Source organism: Eriocheir sinensis, chromosome 12 (assembly GCF_024679095.1).
Source record: "Eriocheir sinensis breed Jianghai 21 chromosome 12, ASM2467909v1, whole genome shotgun sequence".
NCBI lineage: Eukaryota > Metazoa > Arthropoda > Malacostraca > Decapoda > Varunidae > Eriocheir > Eriocheir sinensis.
In genome coordinates, this window is record NC_066520.1 from 7395619 (window position 1) to 7418058 (window position 22440).

At 40.7% G+C, this 22440-nt stretch overlaps 1 protein-coding gene across 9 annotated transcripts in view; it reads right to left on the minus strand.

Moving 5' to 3' along the window:
* Window positions 1-22440, minus strand: part of LOC126997345 (eukaryotic translation initiation factor 4E transporter-like) — a 92282-nt gene that overhangs the window by 68580 nt on the left and 1262 nt on the right. For 6 of the 9 annotated variants that reach the window (XM_050858400.1, XM_050858396.1, XM_050858399.1 and 3 more), the window contains exons 2-10: window positions 18426-18545; window positions 17721-17986; window positions 17391-17627; window positions 16912-17261; window positions 16019-16180; window positions 15358-15470; window positions 8818-9027; window positions 8093-8266; window positions 2729-2971 (exon numbers count right to left, since the gene is read on the minus strand). In XM_050858400.1, coding sequence (XP_050714357.1) covers window positions 2729-2971; window positions 8093-8266; window positions 8818-9027; window positions 15358-15470; window positions 16019-16180; window positions 16912-17261; window positions 17391-17627; window positions 17721-17986; window positions 18426-18489 — 1819 coding nt within the window. In that variant the 5' untranslated portion in view covers window positions 18490-18545. The remainder of the gene's footprint in view (window positions 1-2728; window positions 2972-8092; window positions 8267-8817; window positions 9028-15357; window positions 15471-16018; window positions 16181-16911; window positions 17262-17390; window positions 17628-17720; window positions 17987-18425; window positions 18546-22440) is intronic. The other 3 variants (XM_050858398.1, XM_050858401.1, XM_050858397.1) reach the window with 3 other exon arrangements.

Here is a 22440-nt window from a genome sequence, read left to right on the forward strand (position 1 = left end):
ACCTGCCACGTGCCCGTATAGCTGGAGTTGGCGTTGACGGACTATGCAGATAATATATGTCGAATCAGTCTCACAGAGTAGTCGCCGGTTTGACACAAAGCCATTCCAGCAATATCCCATGATTCTGCGAGACATTTATTACCAAAGGCATCAATCTGCCTCTCCAAGTCCCCATATGGTTCAGGATGCACAGATTTCACTCCCTGTGAAGTATTTATCATAAGCTGCAGATAGTTTTTATTAATGAATACCATCAAAATGTTGTCAGCACAAATTCTGTGATGAGTCAGCATGCATACTACTACTGCACCACAGATTTTGATTTCCACTGAAACTTGTAAACAGCATTGGCCTTTAGTTTTGGCATTCTTTAATGTTATATCTAAGGTAATTTAATGGTAGAGGTGGGTGCATGCATAATTGCTGCGCAATTATGCATGGTGCTCATCTCTGAACTGTTGGCCCTTTGAGTCTGTGGTAGGTAAGAACCCATTACCCCGGGACACGGGCCAATGTGAAATCTAGGATTGACACAGTTTATCTTCCCCAGGTTTCCCAAGGTACCCATTTATTGACCAGCCCAAAAGGAAGGATGAACAGCTGGGTGAGCAGCACACCAACAGCCTGGGACGGGATTCAAACACGGGCCTGCAGTCATAGCCAGGCACTCTGACCACTGCTCCACGGAGGCATTAGTAATTTATTCTTTCAATGGGAGACTTACTGAATATTGAAGGAAGTGGGTTTCACAATGCTGAAAGCCACAAGGAGAGAGTGGCTATGAGAACACAAGGTTCTCAGCATAACCCCTTCACTCTGGTGACGCCGACGTCGGCGTCACCGTATGGAAAGGGTTAGTCCTCTTGTAAACTACTTAATCCTCTTCTTAACCTCTTAAGAGGAAATGGAATAGGATTAAGTGGAATTTAGAGGAGGACTGAGAGGTTTAGAAGAGGATTAATCCTCTTCCATTTCCTCTTGACCCTTTCCATACTGTGACACCGACGTCTGCATCGCGGATGGAAAGGGTTAAGGTCGTCACTCTCCATGCTTTTCAATGTTGTGAAATCCACATTCTTCAAAATGCAATTGAAAGAATGTATGACCAATAGTTACACAATGAAACAAAGGTACCAGACTGAAGGCTGATGTTACAACGGTTTTACTGGAACACAAAGCCCATGGTGCAATAGTGATCCTTACAATGCTTGATCCTTACAAAATTGATGTCAACAGGGTTGTGGTATTTATCAATAAAAATGATATCAATAGCTTGATTCTGCACTTCCCAGACATATGAAGACATATAAAGGGAGCAGAGGAAGTAGAACTTTCCATACATCCTGTGCTTTGATAGGCACTAACTTCCCCTCCTCTAAAGTCTCCGAAACTTCAGATATATGCACCCAGAACCTATGAATAAGGCCAGGAAGGCTAAAGGAAAGCTTGAAATCATGTGGGTTGATTAGAAAGCACATTTACAACAGCAATGAGAAAAAGACTAAAATTACTGAAAAAATGGATCAGGGAACAAGGAACAGGGATATAAAGGAGAGTTTTCAGACAAGCCCTGAATAACTTAGCCTTTTTTCCATGAGATCAACCACCAACTTTTGTGGATTCAAGTATCATAAACGTTTCTGCTGAATCAATTGCCATATTTTGCGGCATGTAACGTGCACTTTTCACTAAAAAAAAAAAAAAAAAAAAAAAAAAAGTTAATCATGCGTGGTATATGACGAAGGTACAAATTTTGATTGATTTAAAATTTTATATTATGAACAGTGTGATGCAATAGGGAAGGAAAGTGTGAGGTGAGGCACGGTATGAACACTAAACACAAAAGACAACACCACCGCGGCGCGCCAGTCATCAGTGTGCTGGGTACCTTGGTGGTGATGGTTAAGAGTCCAGTGTGGAGACACGTCTCATCCCTCTGTTATTGTCCAACCCATCCTGATCTGCACATGTGTGGGCTTTGCTATTTTGTCCATTTCTTTCACTGCACTGTCTTTTAATAGCTATACTAAGCTTACATTTAATCTTATGTTATTTTCAAGAAAAAATGGCCAAATTCGAGGCAGAAATGGAGCATGTAGCTCAGCTACTATTAAATGGAGAGTATCCCATAAACCTGACCTTAATTCAGAAGAGAACTCTAAGAAGACATAAAGACAGTCATAAAATCACAGGTCAGCTTAGTATAAGCTATCAAAAGACAGTGCTGTGAATGAAATGGACACAATAGCAAGGCCCACGCATGCGCAGATCAGGATGGGATGGACTATAACAGAGGGATGACACATGCTGCCACACCGGACTCCGAGTTTGCTTTGCTGGAGCTGGCAAGGTGTGATGCATTCCTGTGTGAGCCTGCAAACTCAGAAAGAATTTACAAGTTGAAAACAATATGAATAAGATCGCCTTTTTGTGTGGTTTAAGTGTCTCTTTAATAAAAATTTTGGGAAACTGTACATCATCAGTCTTGCTTAACCATGCATATTTCTGAACATTTTTAGCACTGAATATTTTTTTCCAAATTGCTGTCTTAAAGCTTAGGGTGTGCGATATACGCCGGAGCACGTTATACACCGCAAAATGTGGTAAGCTCAATACTTGGTGCACAACTAATACAAATGTCAAGAACCTCTTCCTTCTAAGAACTGGTAAGATAACATCCATCCATTTATTTGGCAAATATTTTACCATTGTTTCTTATGTAACTTACTCAGATCTTTTATTGAAGGTGGTGGTTGTGACCCAGGTAACCCTGGAGGCCCAATTGGAGGTTGGGTGGAAGGTCCTAAGGGATCTGAACCCCCTATGCCTCCAGAGGAGGCTTGCTGCAAGAGGTCCACTATGGAGCTTGCAGCAGTTTTGTCTGCTGGGGAAATTGGTGCGAAGAAGTGGTTGGAGTCGAGGGCTGATATGGCTGAAGGGATCACAATGTTGGGTTCATTAGCCGTGATTTCTGTGGAAGAACTCCATCAGTTAAGACTTAACCTCAAAATGCAGTGATTAAGTCTAGTCCTCAACCTTCTTCTATGAGTAAGCTTCTCTTTAACCAGTGGGGCTTAATAATGCCAAGACTAAAGAAAAAAAAAATCATAAAAAAATTATTGTAACAATGATAAGAGAAAATTCACATTAAACCTTTGGTGACCACCAAAGGTTAAATGTGAGATTCTTTTGTACAAACATCAGTATTCAAGCATGTAGGCATAAAGTGCACTACAAACTGATCAGGAGTGCTACATATATTGAGAATACACCAGAAAACAAGAAATGTTTGCAGAATTTGCTAAATGATAAGCACGATCCAACTGATTTCCTCACCATGTGAACATGTATGCCTCCATTGGTGGTATGATTTTTATGACCAAACTTTTATCTGCAGATAAGTCCATAATCATGTATATGGTAGTGGCCATGTTCACAATTGTGGCATTCCCTACTGAAGAAAAGTCAGCGACATGGGAGTCAATATTGAGATATTACTTGCCTCACATCAACCAACTATTCTGATGTTCTCAGGCAAGTTTTCAGACTAAAATTATAAAAAAATAAAAGCATTAGGGTCAATTTTTTTCAAAGAAATGCTTAGGAAAAGTGCAAACACACACTCCAGGCAGTGGTGATGCAAAGGAATGAACCAATTAGCTCACGGCAGCTCAAGGCTCTCCCAGTCAATCAGCAGGAACAGCAGGCCTCCCCCCCCCCCCCTCTCTCTCTCTCTCTCTGATAGATTTTTCTATTTTGTATTACAGTAAACAGTGGCTCTGAGCTGGAGTAAGACAATAAAAAAATAAAACAGCATCACTGTCTAACTTACACTTTGTGGTTGATTCAAGGCAAAGGCATCTGAGAAACAACAATGATCAAAATTAATGCAGTCCATGCTCTCTCATTTTCTTCTGCGTGTCACTTGCCTCGCTTCCGCTCCGGTTTTGATTCGCAGCACGGATTAGCAATAATCACGCAACTTTAATCACAGTTTTATTGTTTTCTTGTGCATGTCACTTGTTTCGCTTTAGCATGGAGTGCCACAATTCTATCGTTTTTATCTGCTTATACACCTTGCATAGTTCCTGTTAGTACAGTACCCTCCTGAGTTTTACGCTATCCGAGTTTCTCGATCCTCAAGTTTCGCGGTTAGTCCTAAATTCTTACCATCCCGACTTTCGCGCATTATCACCGAGTTCCGCCCTGCTTTGTTTGACATGTATGGGTCACGTCTACTTACCATCGGCATCACATGCGCTACCTTAAAAGGTAGTGTCACAATGGACGTTTTCCTCCAAACATTGGGAGAAAAGAAGAGAGAGAGAGAGAGAGAGAGAGAGAGAGAGAGAGAGAGAGAGAGAGAGAGAGAGAGAGAGAGAGAGAGAGAGAGAGAGAGAGAGAGAGAGAGAGAGAGAGAGAGAGACGTTGCCCACTCATCGACATATATGTACTCATTTGCTATATGTAAGATGTAAAAAGAAAGAAAAGAAGAAGAGAGAGAGAGAGAGAGAGAGAGAGAGAGAGAGAGAGAGAGAGAAAGAGAGAGAGACTTATTAAACGATACAGCCAGAGCTGGGGAGAGTGGGAGAGGGGGAATGTGAGGAACTCCTGTCCAAGTAAAGTCTTAAAATACGTACCTTGGAAAAAGGAAGAAAACGGGAAGAGAGAATGGGTCGTATTAAAGCTGCAGTTGAAGGCGGCTGCCTTGTGATTGGCTGACAGTTCTGAAAAAACACTTGTGATTTGCTGGGAGTCCGATGACGTCATCACCGGCACTCACCATATCAGCGGCCTCACTGCCTTAAGGCGGTGTCACACTGGCCGTTTTCCTACAACCGTTGGGGCCACAGGCAATACCCGCACGCCCAATCAGGAGCAAGTTGTCAGTTATCTGTAAGCTGGTGTCACACTGGGCCTCTTTCTTCCCACCGCGATGGCGGCAGCTAGGGCAACTGGCAGCTCCAACTGTTCCGGGCGTGCACCACACACAGCCAAGGTTGGTTGCCCGTATCCACATCCACAACATAAACAAAGCACTTGCGCTGTATCAACATGGCGTCGTCTGCTAGAGTAAGGGCTGTCACAGTTTGTGCTGCCATTACCCAAGTTATGGACTTGTTGCTGCAGTTAAATGAAAGGAAGAAGCTGTTGTGGGTGTGGCGTGCCTGTGGTTCCTCCATGCCAGTTCTCATTGTCACCACTGTGCGTGCACAGCCAACCCACCCATCTTGACTCAACCACATAAACACATGGATCAAATAACAAAAACACACACACACACACACACACACACACACACCTGACTCATTAGAAACCATTGCAGATGTTTCTGACAAACAGAAACGACTTCACCATTTCTTTGAGTGTGTTAGAACGTATTTGGTGAGTGGCTCACGTGAACCAAACCTAGCTCTTGGCAAGAAGAGAGCAGTCGTCTTTAACACTGCTCTCTACTTGCCACTGGGTATGTTTGGTTTGTATGAACCACTCACCAAATAAGTTCTAACACACTCTAGGAAATGGTGAAGCCATTTCTGTTTGTTAGAAACATCTGCCATGGTTCATGATGAGTCTGGTGTGTGTGTGTGTGTGTGTGTGTGTGTGTGTGTGTGTGTGTGTGTGTGTGTGTCTTTGTTGTTATTCGATCCACGTGTTTATGTGGTCAGAGTCAAGATGGGTGGGTTGGTCTCGCGCATGCAAAGGTGGCAATCAGAAATTCTGGCACAGAGGAACCACAGGCATGCCACACCCACAACAGCTTTTTCCTTCCATTTAACCCTTTCAATACGTGACGCAGACGTCGACGTCACAGTATGGAAAGGGTTAAGAGGAAATGGAAGAGGAATAATCCTCTTCTAAACCTCTTAATCCTCTTAAGAGGAAATGGATGAGGATTAAGAGGTTTAGAAGAGGATTAAGAAGATTAATCCTGTTCCATTTCCTTTTAACCCTCTCCATACTGTGACACGGACGTCTGCATCACCGTATTGAAAGGGTTAACTGCAGCAACAATTCCATGACTTGGGTAATGGCAGCCTTAATTTAGCAGACAATGCCATGTCGATACAGGGCAAGTGCTTTGTTTACATTGTGGATGTGGATACGGGCAACTGACCTTGGCCATGTGTGACGCACACCCAGAAAAGTTGGAGTTGCTGGTTGCCCTAGCTACCGCCAATGTGGTGCGAAGAAAAAGGCCCAGTGTGACACCAGCTTATGGACAACTGACAACTCGTTCCCTGTTGGGCGTATGGGCGTTGCCTGTAACCCCAACGGTTAGAGGAAAACAGCCAGTGTGACACCACCTTAAGGCAGTGAGGCCGCTGATTGGGTGAGCGTTGGCGATGACGTCATCGGACTTCCAGCGAATCACAAGTTTGTTTTCAGAACTGTCAGCCAATTGTAAGGCAGCCGCCTTCAACTGCGGCTTCAAAACAACCCGTTCTCTCTTCCTGGTTTCTTCCTTTTTCCACGGTACGTATTTTGAGATAACAAGGGAGTAAAGGGGGGAAAAACGGTCAGCTTCTCCACAGGTCGGAACAAACAAGCGCTTTTTCAGTGTTTTCAATACCCCGAGTTTCGCAATCCTCAAGTTTAGCGCTATACCTTCAGAACGAAGCAAGCGCGAAACTCGGGAGGGTACTGTAGTCATGTGCTATGTAAGCTTAAGATCATTTCACACTGGATACAATGCTTCAGATGCATAGTTGCAAGTTTTAGTATGTGTTCCACATCATTATTGATGCTTATGAGTTACATTAATGAAGTTTCTAGACACTGGTCATCTCAGTCTTACCACTGCAGCAATGGAAGACAACAGTGCATGTTTCTATGAGGTAAAGTAAGAAGAGGAGGAGCAATTACTGCTCATTTGTAAGACATATCTAAGAAAGGAAAAAGGAGTACATAAAACAAACCTACACACACAGTTTAAATTGAATACTTCTGCTATCACTTAGGAACAGATATTTCCTTAGTTCTATGAGTTGCTCCATACTTCCCCCATGTTTCCTGTCTCCTGTAATTAACTTTTGCTGGCAGAGCCTGACTGCCTTGACAGAATATGGATGTGATAGCTCACTCCCTAAGCCCCCACTGAGCATGCATGTATGAGGGATGCTATGTAAATAAAAATCACGAAGGCAGCAATCTGGGTTGGTATATAACCAATTATGCCCGTGTTGACTATACACCATCACATTTGCTCTTAAAAGTCTCACAAAAAAAAAATAAATAAAAGCAACTGAAAGCCATGCCACTCTCCATCCACAGTGTAGCTAACATCGCATCAAGTGTGAAATAGCTTTTGTGCATGTTTTGTGGAATGCATTTATTTCCTGCATAACTAACCAATAACCATAACAATCAATTAATCACTCAATGGGGGAATATGCCTGGAGGCGCATTGCCTCACCCACCCTACAATGCCACGCCCAGGGGTCCCTCCAGGCAAGTCTCCATGCAGGCCTCCCCTTTCCTTTCTGAATACCTTCTGGCAGGATCTATTGACTTGCTCAAGCCACGAACTCTGTGGGTGTTACCTTGGCCTCCTCCACTCAGACTGTCTCTTACAGAGATAACCCAATGAGCAGGGTCAGCTTCTGGGTAACATGCCACATGCCCATATAGGCAGAGTTGGCAGTGACGAACTATGCAGGTAATATATGTCCAATCAGTCTCACAGAGTAGTCAACGGTTTGACACAAAGTCATTCCAGCAATATCCCATGATTCTGCATAGACATTCATTACCAAAGGCATCAATCCGCCTCTCCACGTCCCTATTTTGTGTCCATGTCTCACAGCCATAAAATAAGACAGGGAGCACAAGGGACTTGAAGATCCAGATCTTTGTCTTTCTACACAGGTAATGACAATGCCATTCATACACACATTCCTGAGAATGCACTCCTTCGATACAGCCATGACCTGTATATTACCAATCAACTGTAAAATTCAACTATTTGTTAAGGGAAGACAAATAAAACTCAACATTCTATCATGAAATTTTTCAAACTGCCTGTCTATCCTAACATGACTGAGACTGGATAATGGGAATTACAGAATAAATTCTGCAAAAAATGACATACCATTGAGAAGGTTATTGATATGCGGTGGCAATTCAATTGAGGAGCGACGTGAATTACAAGAAGAGCCAAAGATCGGAGACTCTCTCTTCGTGGAGAAGAACTGCTTCAACCTGGATGATCCACTCCCTCCACTTGTGTTAGTATTGTTGCCAGGTGCCATCTCCTCCGAATTCCCTAGTATTTTAGAACTTATTATCACCTGTTAGTCATAATGAATAACCCTACCATCTGCCACAAGTGGTTATGCATTTTCTGAAAACAATGGACTGGTGCATTGATTAAAGACATAAAATTATAAACATCTGAAGGCTAATTTTTCCTGAACCCTGTCTTATGTGAACAACAAAGAAATATTTGAACTTCATATACAAAAGATTAAAGAAACATATCAGCCTTCCTGTCCCTTCACCTTTTTTTTTGCTTCTAGGGACTCCCAACATATTGTAGGTCTACAGTCAGCTATCTGTACCATACTCATGTCTACCTTACTACTTTTAGGTTATACTTACTCAGATAAAAAAAATATATATATATAAATAAAAAATAAAAAAAATCTTAACTCACATGTGAAGAAGAGGTGTATAAACAAAACTATCATACCTCTCTGTATCTAGGAGTGGTTTGTAGAAGTTTTGAAATTATAACAAATAGAATTCCTTGTGAACTATTATCCTTTGAGCATCTAAAGGATTCATTCTTTAGCACATAACAAAAACTGGGCTTACCAGGGTAACCAATTATGTCTCCAAGGAAATCATCTATATTGAAGCCAGGAAGTTCTTGTTCCACTGGTTCAATAACAGTTGGTTGAGTTCGTTGCCTGTCATCATCTTTAAGATGTGTCGGTTCTTCTTGTTGCAGCTTTGGAGACTTACTTGTTGACTCTTCTTCAATTATTGGAGTGGTACTGCGAGAACCTTTTCTACTACCACCACCTGCAAATATCAACTCCATAGAATTTTGGGTAGTTTAATTAAAAAAAACAGATGTTTTATAGCTTTAAGGAATGGAACAGCACAAGTTATATCTACCTATCTATCTACAGCAGGGGTCTCAAAACTAAAGCCCAGGGGCCACACCCAGCCCACCATGATTTTATCAACCCAGCAGCATGATAGTTTTATTTGCGAATGAAATAATTCAGAACATGAAAAAACATTTCAGGAGTGATTTTCTGACCCTGATGCCAAAGCAAATGAAATTAGGCTCTTTCCAAATCCATCTGACTGCAATGTTGAAAATCTTCCAAATCAGTTTCATATAGAAATCATTGATCTCCAGCAGATGATTGATTTGAAGATGAATATTAAGAAATAACCCAGAGCAGTTTTCAAATATAAAAACTTGTTTGTAGTTTTATGTCCATTTTTGGTACAATATACCTGTGAACAAACATTTTACAATATGAAGTGTGTCAAGTCTAACTATCGAGCAAATTTACTTGATGAACATTGGAAATCCATTCTTATAACTGGCTCCTCAAATTTGAAACCTGACAAATAAGATTTTGAAATAAAAAAAGCAGTATCATCCTTCAAATTATTATTATTATTTTATTTATTTATTTATTTATTTATTTATTTATTTTTTTTTTGTGTGTGTGTGTGTGCTGCCTGTAGCAGTGGTAAGCTTTCTTGAGGGGCCTTATGGACAGCCCTAGCCCAATAGTGGAGCAGGCTAATCTTATTTATTGTGGCTGCCATGATGTATGACACTTGCTGGGCCCATGCTGCCCACCAGTTCTTCTCTTGACCAAAGTCGCTGAAGTTTTAGTTGACTGAAGATCTGGACAGCATGTGGGTACTACCACTCAGCGATGACTTGAAAATTCAGTGTGTTTTGGTGGGGACTCGAACCTAGTTCACGCTAGGTCCTTGGGCTCACCAAGTCCGCATGCTAACCACTCAGCCACTGCCTACCCATATGATTGCATAAAAATGAAGGCAGGTATATCGTTGGTTTACATTGATTAATGCCAACAAGTTTTGTTTTGAATATCTTCCACTTGCTATACTTTGGTCTGAGGTCATTAAACTTATGAAACTGACGCTTCTTCTTTTCCTGTGGCCCACAAAAAAGTACCAAATATGTAATGTGAACTTCATACTGAAAAGTTTGGAGACCCTTGATCTACAGCTTTGATGTTCATGTATGAGCATGCATGTGCACGCGCTCTGGTAGCTCAATCAGTTAGAGCACCACGCTGCAAGGCTTCACGGCCAAACAGACAGCGGTTCGAGCCCCGCTCAGGCCAGATTCTTTCCGTTGACTATGAGTGGTTATTGTCCCCCCTTGAGCAAGGGGGATGGGATGTGTGGAGTGTGAGGTCCTGGCAGTAAGGAAAGGCATTAAGGTGGAGAAGGTGATTGAGGGTGAAGGCTTGGCAGAGGTACTGAAAGTGGAAACAGTGGGTGCTGAAGGGAGAAGGAGGCAGTATGTAGTAGGGTATATGCCACCAAGAACCAATGCATGGAAGGCCCGAGAATATGAAGTAATGATACAAGACACAGTGAGTTGCTTGGATGGAATGTTAAGAGAGAGTGAGAGAATAATTTTGATGGATGATTTTAATTGCAAAGAGGTAGAATGGGAGGATTGGCAAACGCAGGGAACAGAAGAGTCGTGGGGAGGAAGACTCCTGCAACTGGTAATGGAACATGTGCTGACGCAATGGATTAAGGAACATACTAGATTCAGGAAAGAAGGAGAGGCATCAAGATTAGACCTGGTTTTTAGCAAGGAACTGGAAGTAATAGAAAATATTAAAATAGACTACCCAATAGCTAAGAGTGACCATGCGATTGTGGAATTTGAAGTAAAAGAAAAGGGAAGGATTGACCGAAAAGAGGATCATAAAATAAGGAGAAGAAACTACTCTAAGGCAGACTTTGTTAATATGAAAACTTTTTTTGAGAATGCAAATTGGAGTGGGCTGTACAAAGCCAGGAGTACGCAAGACAAGTGGGAGGAGTTTTTAAAGCTGTACAAAGAAGCCGAGAATAGATATGTCCTAAAGGTAACCAAAAAGGATGTTGGTAAAAAGGAGTGGTTTAACAAAAGATGCGAGGCGGCTAGAAAAAAAAAGGAGGAAGCCTGGAAGGGATGGAGGAGACGAGGAAGAATCAATACATGGAACAATTTCAAACAAGCAAGGAATGAATATACAAAGATTAGAAGAGAAGAAAAACGGAAATATGAAAAAGATATAATCAACAAATGCAAAGACCAACCTAAATTATTTTATAGACATGTGAGAGGCAAATTAAAGAATAGAGAAACAATCGATAAACTGAAAATGGATGGAACTACATATGAAGACCCAGCAGAGATGGCAAAGTGATGAACAACAGCTTTCAAAAAGTTTTCACAAAGGAAGACGAATTTGTACAACCACCGGGCCAGGAAAGAGAAAGGGTTATGCAGGAGATACAGTTAATGGTGCAGGAGGTCAAGGAAAGCTTGAACAAGCTGGATGTAAGAAAGGCGACAGGGCCAGATGAAGTATCCGGGTGGATCCTGAAAGAATGTAGTGAGCAACTTGCAGAGAAACTGCACTCCATAATGAGTGCCTCCCTGAATGAAGGAAGAGTACCACAAGATTGGAAGAGAGCAAACATAGTACCAATATATAAAGGAGGAAAGAGAGAGGACCCATTAAATTACAGACCGGTATCACTCACTAGTGTGGTTGCGAAGATATGTGAAAGGCTAGTTAAAAACAGGTGGTCGGATTTTTTAGAAAGGGAGAGAATGATCTCAGATTGCCAGTTTGGATTCAGGAGAGGGAGATCTTGTGTCACCAACTTGTTATGTTATTACTGAAGGGTGACAGATTTAATACAAGAGAGAGAAGGCTGGGGGGATGGAGTGTACCTGGATTTGAAAAAGGCATTCGACAAAGTACCGCACAGAAGACTAATTTGGAAAATTAAAAATAGGGGTGGAGTGGGTGATGGACTTATTAAGTGGCTGGAGGACTTCCTAACTAACAGGGAAATGAGGACAATAATCAAGGACAAGGTTTCCAACTGGTGCCCAGTGAGGAGTGGGGTCCCACAAGGTTCAGTGCTGCCACCAATAATGTTTGCTGTTTATATAAATGATATGGTGGACGGAGTGACCAGCTATGTGAGTGTGTTTGCAGATCATGCAAAGCTATTGAGACGAGTCAATGATGTGAAAGACTGATGCATTGCAGAGGGACCTGGACAAAATATGGGAGTGGAGTGGTACATGGCAGATGGAATTCAACCTTGGGAAATGTAAAAAAAATAGTTTGGTAGGAGTGGTAGAAGATGTGAATATGATTATAAGATGGGAAGTGAGATAATATGCAGAGGAGTGGAAGAAAAAGATTTGGGAGTGACTATCTCAGAGAACATGTCACCAGACAAACACATCAACAGGATAACGGGACAAACTATGAATTTGCTGAGGAACATACGGATGGCATTTGTGTATTTGGACGAAGAGATGATGAAGAAAATAATAGTTACAATGATAAGGCCAAGGTTGGAGTATGCAGCAGTGGTCTGGTCTCCTCACAAAAAGAAGAACATAAGAAAGCTGGAAAGAGTACAGAGAGCGGCAACTAAGATGGTACCGGAACTTAGGGATCGGACTTACGAGGGGAGACTCAATAGCATGGGGCTCACAACCCTGGAGAGAAGAAGAGAGAGAGGAGACATGATAGTGGTGTACAGGGTGGCGAGCGGGGTGGAGAATCTGGACAGAGAGGACCTGTGTGTGTGGAGTGAGAGAGAAACGAGAGGACATGGAAAGAAGTTGAGGACGACCACGTGTAGGCGAGATGTGAAAAAGTTTAGCTTCCCAAACAGAAGCATTGAGCTATGGAATGGACTGGAGGAGGAGGTGGTTTGTGCAAGAAACATTCATGATTTTAAGGAAAAGTTGGATAAGAGAGGATATGGAGACGGGACAGCGCGAGCGTAGCTCTTTTCCCGTATGTCACAACTAGGTAAATACACACACACACAGGAAACAACACTACTTTTCTTCTCTGACTCTTAACTATAATTTATACTATAGTCGGTCCAAATTAGCTTGGCCAATTTGCACCGAGAAGCCCCTCCCCCATTCTGGCTAAGCTCCACCCCCCTTTCACCTGATTGGCTGTTGATGACATCATAGATTGTATCAAAGACATGTACCAAATATATATGATTGAGATAATCTAGCTTCTTTCATAAAAAAATATTTAAAACTTAATTGAATAACGACACTCTACTTAAACAATCAATGACATCACCTAAGAAACAACGTACAATCATAATACTGCAAGTTTTCAAGGGTGAACGGGCCCTGCAAAACAAGCACTGAAGGCGATGATAGTAGGCTATCTATAAAGTAATGCACACTTTCCGTCATTATTTCCTACATAGCTCATTCACATAGGCATACCAAATATAATCCCCACACCTTTCTCCTTTCTTCTTGTTTTCATCCTCTATCTCTCCCTGTTCCCTCCACTCCTTTTCCTTGTTCTCCCTTCTTACATCCTCTATCGGTATTTTTTCATGACTCACTCTGTCCCTCTCCTCCCTTTCCCCTTCTGTATTTACCTAGTTATGATATGAAGGAAGTGAGCTATGCTCATATTGTCCTTCTCTGAGTTTTCTTCCGCCCCGCTCAACAAACTAATTTTTGCGCGAAGTTCGTATTTACAAAGCAAATATGGTCGAAACAAGAATGATAGAATCATTTATTGGGACTGCGTCGTAACGACGAAACGTCATAGGAAGTGTTTATAACAGTGTGCAAAAGATCAATAGGAGTGTGGGAAAGGTTTGTAAAAGTGTGGGGAGGGTTTATAAAGCCTTAAAATATATATAAATAATTAAAAAAATATAAGGTCGCTACTTCGCGGATTTTCGCCTATCGCGGGGGGTTCTGGAACCTAACCCCCGCGATAGACGAGGGATTACTATGTATAATATATATATATATATATATATATATATATATATATATATATATATATATATATATATATATATATATATATATATATATATATATACAGTAAAACCCCGATTATCCGAAATGGAAGGGGGGAAGCCTCTTTCGGATAAGCCGATTTTTCGGATAATCCGGATTTATGGCCGCCATTTTGATCGCCGCCAGTTTGATCGTTGGCATTGTGTCTTGCTTTCTCGTTTGGATGAATATCACTTTGATCTTGCACCTTGGTTCTTATTTTCGAACCAAGGTCGAAGCACAGGTAGAACGCGATGCAACTGCCCAGTGTGAAGTGTGTGACGCGACTGCCGCCGACTGACGATGTAAACAATGAAACCAAACAAACACACGCTACGCTAAACAAAGTAGTACGCTTAAAACATGTGATGTAAATGTTTTATTGTATGTTTGTCTGTGTGTCTCCTTGTCTGGACCAGTGTATGTTGATACTTGTGAGCGTTGCAGATCTGAATTGTGAATGTTGCAGAGTGCGATTGTGAATGGTTGTGCAAGCTTGCAAGTGTGACCTTGATGCATCGTGCAGGTGGAGACACAGTATGATGACTCATATTATCGCGCAACTCGTATGTTGGAAGGGAATGTGGCATGGAGTGGAGAGGGAGTCGGTTTGTGTCGTTGTCTTGAGAGTACGGTGTGAGAGTAGTCGTGCAGTAGTTTGTTCGTTCACGCACCTACGTCCTTGCTGGGCGAAGGTGCGGACGTGGTGTTGTTGAGAGTTTGTTTAATTTTTTTGTCTAATACATTGATCTATTCGTTACAAGCTATTTCGGCAATACGTATTAGAAAGCATATTCATTTTAACTGTTCTTATCAATTTTAAATGTGTTAATATAGTACATATGTAGTTACTTTTATTTATTTTTGATGTTTTATAACGTTTTAGTATAGAAAAAAAAATTTAATTGCATTATACATATCAATTTCTGATAATCCGGTCTTTCTGATAATTGGGTTTTGTCTCTATATATATATATATATATATATATATATATATATATATATATATATATATATATATATATATATATATATATATATATATATATAACTTAAATCATTAGATATATTACTCGATATAACACTTGAATCATTTTAAATACAGTATATTTAATCATGATTTTTTTTACTGATTTAAATCATTTGACTAAAATCAAACCAACCATGCTTCTTAGAAGTGCTGACCCAATTTCATATGAATAAAGGCCGTCATAATAAAACGAGTAAGAATTATCATAAATGTGAGGAGAAAAATATTTCTTATTTACCTTCTTTTTCTTTTTTTGAGCGACGTCGTTCCCTCTTGTGCTGAGCTTTCGTTGAGGTGGAATTCTCCTCAGGGATGTCATCAAATCCAACCAGCTCAATGAATTCATTTTGACTGAAAACAATCATAGGAAATTTCTCGTAATATTAAATACTGATAGATGAATTCTAATGAAATTGCAAAACACACCTCAAATTTGATGGACAGAAATAAGAAAATGATTTTGGAAAGCAGCAAGATAAGGGTTTACAATTCCATGACTACTGACTCACACCATGTGGCAAACAGTGTAATAGTACTTGTACAATGACCATCAGGTATGAGGGAAAAAAATGGGTGTGAGAGTTCACTTTTGTGCTTGCTGTCAAACACACAATCTGTAACTTTTAAACTTAAATATTTATGATTATGTCACACAGGTAAGTTGGTGTCATGCAGCATGGTAAGTCCCAAAACTGCTGCAAGGATATCCTTTCTTGTAAAACTCTCCCTGTCAGCATTATTAGCGGAAATACTTTTCACCTTGTTATTTTTTTCTCATTTGCTTGTCATGACTTATATTTAATGCTTACATGGCATAACATTTCTGCATTTGTTAAGAACAAAAATATAAGACATAGCAATGCTTCTAAAAACACGAAAACAGCTCTAACTGACTCTACCTTGTTGGCCCTCCTGTGAACCACTCGGGTTCTTCTTCCTCAGCACGTGACATTCTTCGTCGATCCTGATATCGTCGGTCTCTGTCGCGCTCTCTATCTCTTCGTTCAGAGCGCTTTTCAGTTTCCTCTTCCTCAAAGATGAAGCGTCTTCTGTTATCAAACCTGAAAAGAAAAAATGTTATATGAAACATATTATAGTATAGCTGTTTTGTTAATAAACATGCAGATAGCTACTGAACCGATCAGATGACACGCTCTTCTTCTTCTTGTGACCACAACTTATGACCTCAAGAAAATAACTGACATACTGGTGACCTAGCTTCTGTCTAGAAATTTGAAGTGTTTCCCATGGAATGCAGCTGACTTTGAATATCTGTACAAAATTCCCGAGAAACTATAGCTTGTGTGACTGCACCTTTATACTGTCTCAGTTGGATGGCTGTGTTCACACATGCTGAGGCGGGATTCACAGAAATGTTGGCACACAGTAAAAACTACGAACTATTGATTAAACAATCAATGTTGACTTCAGATTCACAAATCTTTTGTTTCGTCATAGTTAGAGGCCGCTGATTGGGTGAGCGCCTGCAATAACATCATCGGACTTTGCGAATCACAAACGTGTTTTCAGAACTGTCAGGCAATCGTAAGCCAGCCACTATCAGCTGCACCTTCCAAATGATCAGTTCTCTCTTCACATTTTTTCCCTTTTCCATGGTACGTATTTTGAGATAACAAGGGAGTAAAGTGGGAAAAAAAAGTCATCTTCTCCATGTTTTCAGTGTTTTCAATACCCCGAGTTTCGCAATCCTCGAGTTTAGCGCTATACCTTCGGAATGAAGCAAGCGCAAAACTCGGGAGGGTACTGTATGCCTGGTTTAACCACGACTTACCTATTTTCTCCATCAAAGCACTGATCATGCTTAGACCTCCAGTCCCTGGTATCACGGCGCTGGTCTGTCTCCCTGTCTCTATCTCGTCCCCGATCTCGTTCCAAGTCCCTCTCCCGCCTAGAAGGAAGGTCCCTGCGCTCCGCAGGAACAGGAGCCTCAGAGTCATCTCTTCGGGAAATTCTGCCCGAACCTATTCGTCGTGTGGGAATCTCTCTATGAGACTCCCGTTGTGGTCTTTCTGTAGGTGAGTCAGGACGTTTGGATGCAGTTGAAACTTGCTGGAGACCATGACAGCCTGTACTGAAGCTTCGTCGTTGAGGAGACAATATAAGACCATCTTGTTCTTCCTGCTGAAATATTTAGTTTTTGTTAGAAAAGGTGACATTAGATATTTGAATGAAACAGTGTACACTTCCAACCATCATTTTGGCCATTAAATATTTTGTCTAAAAACTTAATAATAATGATATACCATATACCTTTACTCTTTCTCGAGGGTCCCGACTTCGTTTCAACTCCAGATCTGGTGGACGGTCGGGTTTGTTGCTGGTGACGGCGGAGGGCACAGGAGCAGTGCTGGACGGACGTCGCTCATCATGCACTGCTCGGATCCACCTATCAGGATCCCATCTTCCCGTAGGTTTACTATAAACTATGTCCAAGCAAGAGGGCCACTTTAGAGACAAAGGGGCTTCCTTCATTGCTAGAAGTTCATCCTGATAGAAGAAATACAAGCCAAAGATAAATTGGGTAAATCTCTAAAGACTTAGTAATGTCATTCAATTTCCTGTAACTTTTATGAAACTTACTCTTGAATATTGCCAGTGTGGAAGGTTGAGGGGTGATGATGAAATTGAAGGTGAGGTGCTCCCCTTGTGCGAGTCCAACCCACTTGATTCTGTCGATGATGCACTTATATTTCCCTCCTCTGGTTTGGTAGAGGGGGATGAGGAGTCTCTACCTCCACCACTACTACCATCATCAGCATCCTCTTGCTGCTGCTGCTGCTGCAGTTGTTGCTGCTGCTGCTGCTGACTAGACCACATTTCTGGACTATCTCCATTTCTTTCTGGAACTGGAAGGAAAATATCTTTGTTGAATGAGTCCTAACAATCTAATGGTCAGATCCAAAAATCCTGACATATCATTATAATAAAATTCAGAAACCTGCTAGCAATGCGACCTTTACATATAAGCATTTCATATGCCAAAATAATTGGATTTCCATTAATATTTTTTGCTCATCTTAGTAGGACCAATTCCTTCTTACAATTATTTTCCTTAATCTGTTCAAACAGGCCCTTTCAAAATAGAGGGAAAAAAACAATTTACTAAAGATTTGTAATCTACATTGCTGTTTCAATGAAAAAAGGATACATCAAATTAAATCTTCTCACATGAAAAAATTACACTATTTATCACATAAACACCAAATAAAATGGAATAAATGCCACAATATTCACATTGAACTGCATAATTTGTAAATTCAAAAATAAAAACTATCTGGAATATACCATATTTATGAATTCTGAAAAAGTCTGGCAGCGCAGCTCTAGTCACATTCCAAGATCCAGCCATTCTCAACTTGAATCATGGATCTTGCAAAATTCAGAAGAAAAGTGCTCTTGGTGTTCCTGGTGCCAGAACCATGGGGACCAATAAATTACTTATAACCAGCTCTCTCAGTGCCAGTAATATGAGTAGCATAAAAGTTGCCAAAATAATGGATGCATAGTAAGGGAGGCACTGGTGTATTTGGAATAGTTTGGCATAGAACCCTCCTTCTCTTCAGTTTGCGCATACACTGCAATAAGAGACATGAAGCTCAGGGTGTGCTTCAGCCTCATTCCCATTATGTTCCCAACCAGAGTATCCTCAACAACAAATCACTGCATTTGGCAGACACCTATAGCTAACCCCCATAAGATGGGTACATATCACTGCACATGCCTGACCAGTGGTAGGTGTAATCCCTCCTAATATACGAATATTACCGTATTTCCCGCCATATAAGACGTATATCTATACCGTATTTGGCAGCTTATAAGACGCACCTTTTTCCCCAAAAAAATGTCCCTGAATATCACCCTGCTTCTTATAAGGTCAAGGTTCAGCTATGAGTCACTGGCTAGTAAAGTTTTAGTGCAACAATGGCACTTAAACTGCAAACCTCTCCACAAACATGAACAAGGTGGTGATCGCTTTTACACCAACAACTATAACTTTTTTCTAGAGTAACTGTGTATAACAGTAGTACTTACCACTACTTCATATAAAATGACACCAGTCAGGAAGAAAATTAAGTGACTTAATGCTTGTACCTAAACAAACAAGTGGACGGATGTACACCAAACCTGACAACACACGCAAGACACGCTACGTTTCCTTAGTAGACAGGGATCACTGAGGTAAGACAGACCTTCTTCATAAATCTATTCAACTTTGTTTGATTGATAAACACAAGCAACATTTGGATAAAACTGATGAGATATTGAGAGGATAGGTTATTATTGGATATTTACAAGTGCCTGTTTCTCCATTTTGTGCTTATCTTTGAACATTCTTATTTTAAATACGTGTTCAACAAACACTGAAGCACATTCAAGTTTGAAATTTCACACTTCCTTATGTTTTAAAAATGTCCTAGAATATTTTAACTCGACTTAGATATGAAGAATAATAATAAAGAAATACGATGCACAAACATTATACCCGTTACCCCTCTGAATGTCACTGTCTCCGCCATGGTTATTTACATCTCAAAGCAGTACCATTGAGTCTCTAAGAAGGACCAATTCTGGTAGGCCCCAGCAAATATTAAGGGTTTTAAATGTAAATGTAAGGTATTGTGATTTGATAAAGATCTGAATACATGTGAAACTTTAATAACAACCTGATAGTGGGGAGGGATACGAATGTCAGGCGTAAATTCTTCACCTGACACTCGTGGTTTAAACCCATTTATTGTATTTTTTTTCAAATGCCTGCCGAAATTAGGGGTGTGTCTTATAAGCCATCAAATACAGTACCTATAATTTGATAGTATATATTTAAGAAAAAAAATATGTTTGAGCTGCCAGCAGCAGCCCAAACAAAGAGAAAAGCAGAAAGTATCATATTAGTTTATCAGTGATCATAACTGTCGCTGAACAATTATGACTCTGATACTGTATGTTGCTTTCTGCCCTTCTCTGTGTTTAAAGTGTTCCACTATTGGTTGAAGAGTTAAGCAAGCCACACACACGCAGGCCCGGCCAACGAAAAGAGGTGGGGATAGAGACGTCCTGTGTGTGTATGGAGGGTGTTTTTCATCCGGCAAGGCCTGTCGCAACAGCCGGATGGAAAAGTCAGCGCTTGAAAATCCAGTCCGGTTCCCATGGTTATTCAATATTTATATGGATGGTGTTATTAGAGAAATTAAGGGCAAAGTTGGAGAAGTTGGAGTAAGACTGCTCGATGAGGGAAGGAAGTGGGTACTGATTTCGATACTGTTTGCTGATGACACGGTGCTCATTGCAGAAAATGAAAGTGACCTACAAAAATTGGTCAGTGTTTCTGATAGTGTCTGTAATAGGAGAAAGCTGAAAGTAAATATCAACAAAAGTAAAGTGATGGTTTGTGAGTGAAGTAGAAGTGAGGTTGTAGATTTTGTATGCCCATATAGAGTGGGAATTGAATGGGAAAAAGAATGCAAAATAATTTTGAATGGTGAAGAAATGGAGGAGATCAATGAGTTAAAGTACCTTGGATCAGTTATGTGTAAGCATGGTGATATGGAGGGAGATATAAGAGAAAGGGCATTGCAAGGAAGAAGGGTGGTAGGGTCTTTGGGACGAATCATGAATGGCAGAAGTGTGAGCATGGAGGTAAACAGGGATTTGAGAAATACAATAATAGTACCAACCCTCACATATGCAAGTGAAACATGGGCCTGGAATGAAAGTCAGAGGTCTAGAGTGCAGGCAGTGGAAATGAGTTATTTGAGAAGTGCTTGTGGTGTGAGTAGAATGTATGGAATGAGTAATGAAAGTGTGTATGAGCATTTTGGAATAAGTCACAGGGGTGAAGGGAAGAAGTGTGGAGTGGTGGAAGAAGTGAAGCGACAGACTTTAAAGTGGTTTGGCCACATGGAGCGAATGGAGGAGAGTAAGATGACCAGAAGGGTGTATGTGAGTGAGATAGAGGGAGGGAATGCTATAGGACGACCTCCAGTGAAATGGAGGGATAGGGTGCAAGAGTACGTTAGGGAGAGGGGGGAAAGATTTTTGAGAAACTTTGAGCAGGCAAGGAGGGAGTGTCTGGATAGAGAAAGTTGGAAGCTCTTCTGCCGTGGCCATCCCCTGGTGGGAGCTCCAGTGAGCAGGCGTCGATGAAATGATGATGATGACATCTGAACCCATCACTCTGCCTCAGCAAGATACCGTCAGAGAGGCGGTCAATGTCTTGCTCTGGTCCAGGACACTTGACGGACCATGCGTAGCTGATTGAAGATATATATAATGAACTAACCAGCTCATAAAAATTCGTGAAGTTGATGATAGGGCAAAATATTGATATCGAAGTTAGAGTGTTTTCTTTGTTTATTTTTCCATTCTATATTGTTGCCCTGCAATAAGATCAAGATTTAAATCAATGACATTTAAAAAATATATAATTCAAATCTTGATTTAAATCAATAATTTTCTAAAACCAGATTTAAATCAAACATGATTCTTATAAATTAGCTCTCTCAGAGTTGGGTTGCACTTCAAAATGTAGTGCATCATACCACCAACTACAGGCTTACTAAAACAGCTCAATTTCATTCTCAATACCCTGAATCAAGTGTAAGAAGAAGTCACTGCAGTTTAAGCTGGTTTCAATTATTTTTTCCTTAATCTCCTCTTTATGCACATTGCATATCATCTTTCCAACACTCTTGGTACAAATTTTCTCAAGACTCCAATTTTTGAGCAACCTCATCCCGTGTGTCCTCATTGTCAAAGTTCATGACACTATTACTTCCATTTGTGAATCTCAAATCAGTTATTTGAATGCCATTCAATGCCTGGTAGACTCCATCGTTCATACTATGTTATCATCTTTTACTGATCAGAATCTTTTACAATAAGGAGATTCTTCTTCATTTTCCTGACTCTCTTCGCCACCTCTCCACATGGCCAGCGTGTAACACGTCAGCAACCTCTTGCAGCTCCTCCTGCACCTTCTCAGTCTGTGATTCAACTTTATCTTTAAAATCTGATATTTCTTGATTAAATTCATCCAATTTTTCCACTATGTTAGTAGCAAGAGATGCCTTGTGAAGGCATGAAGTGTAAATCCAGTATATTTTAAGTAGATTATCCTGTTTGATTCCTGTCAGAAGAGCACATTTCAGGTGACACCATTTAAGACACAAACAGCATCCGATCCTTTTCGACAATTCACCTGTAAAATCTTTACAGACGTACATAACACCAATCTTTCATGTCCCTATTCATGGCCCTGTCAGCCATTGTTGACACCGCAGCTTTGGCGTGGAAATCACAG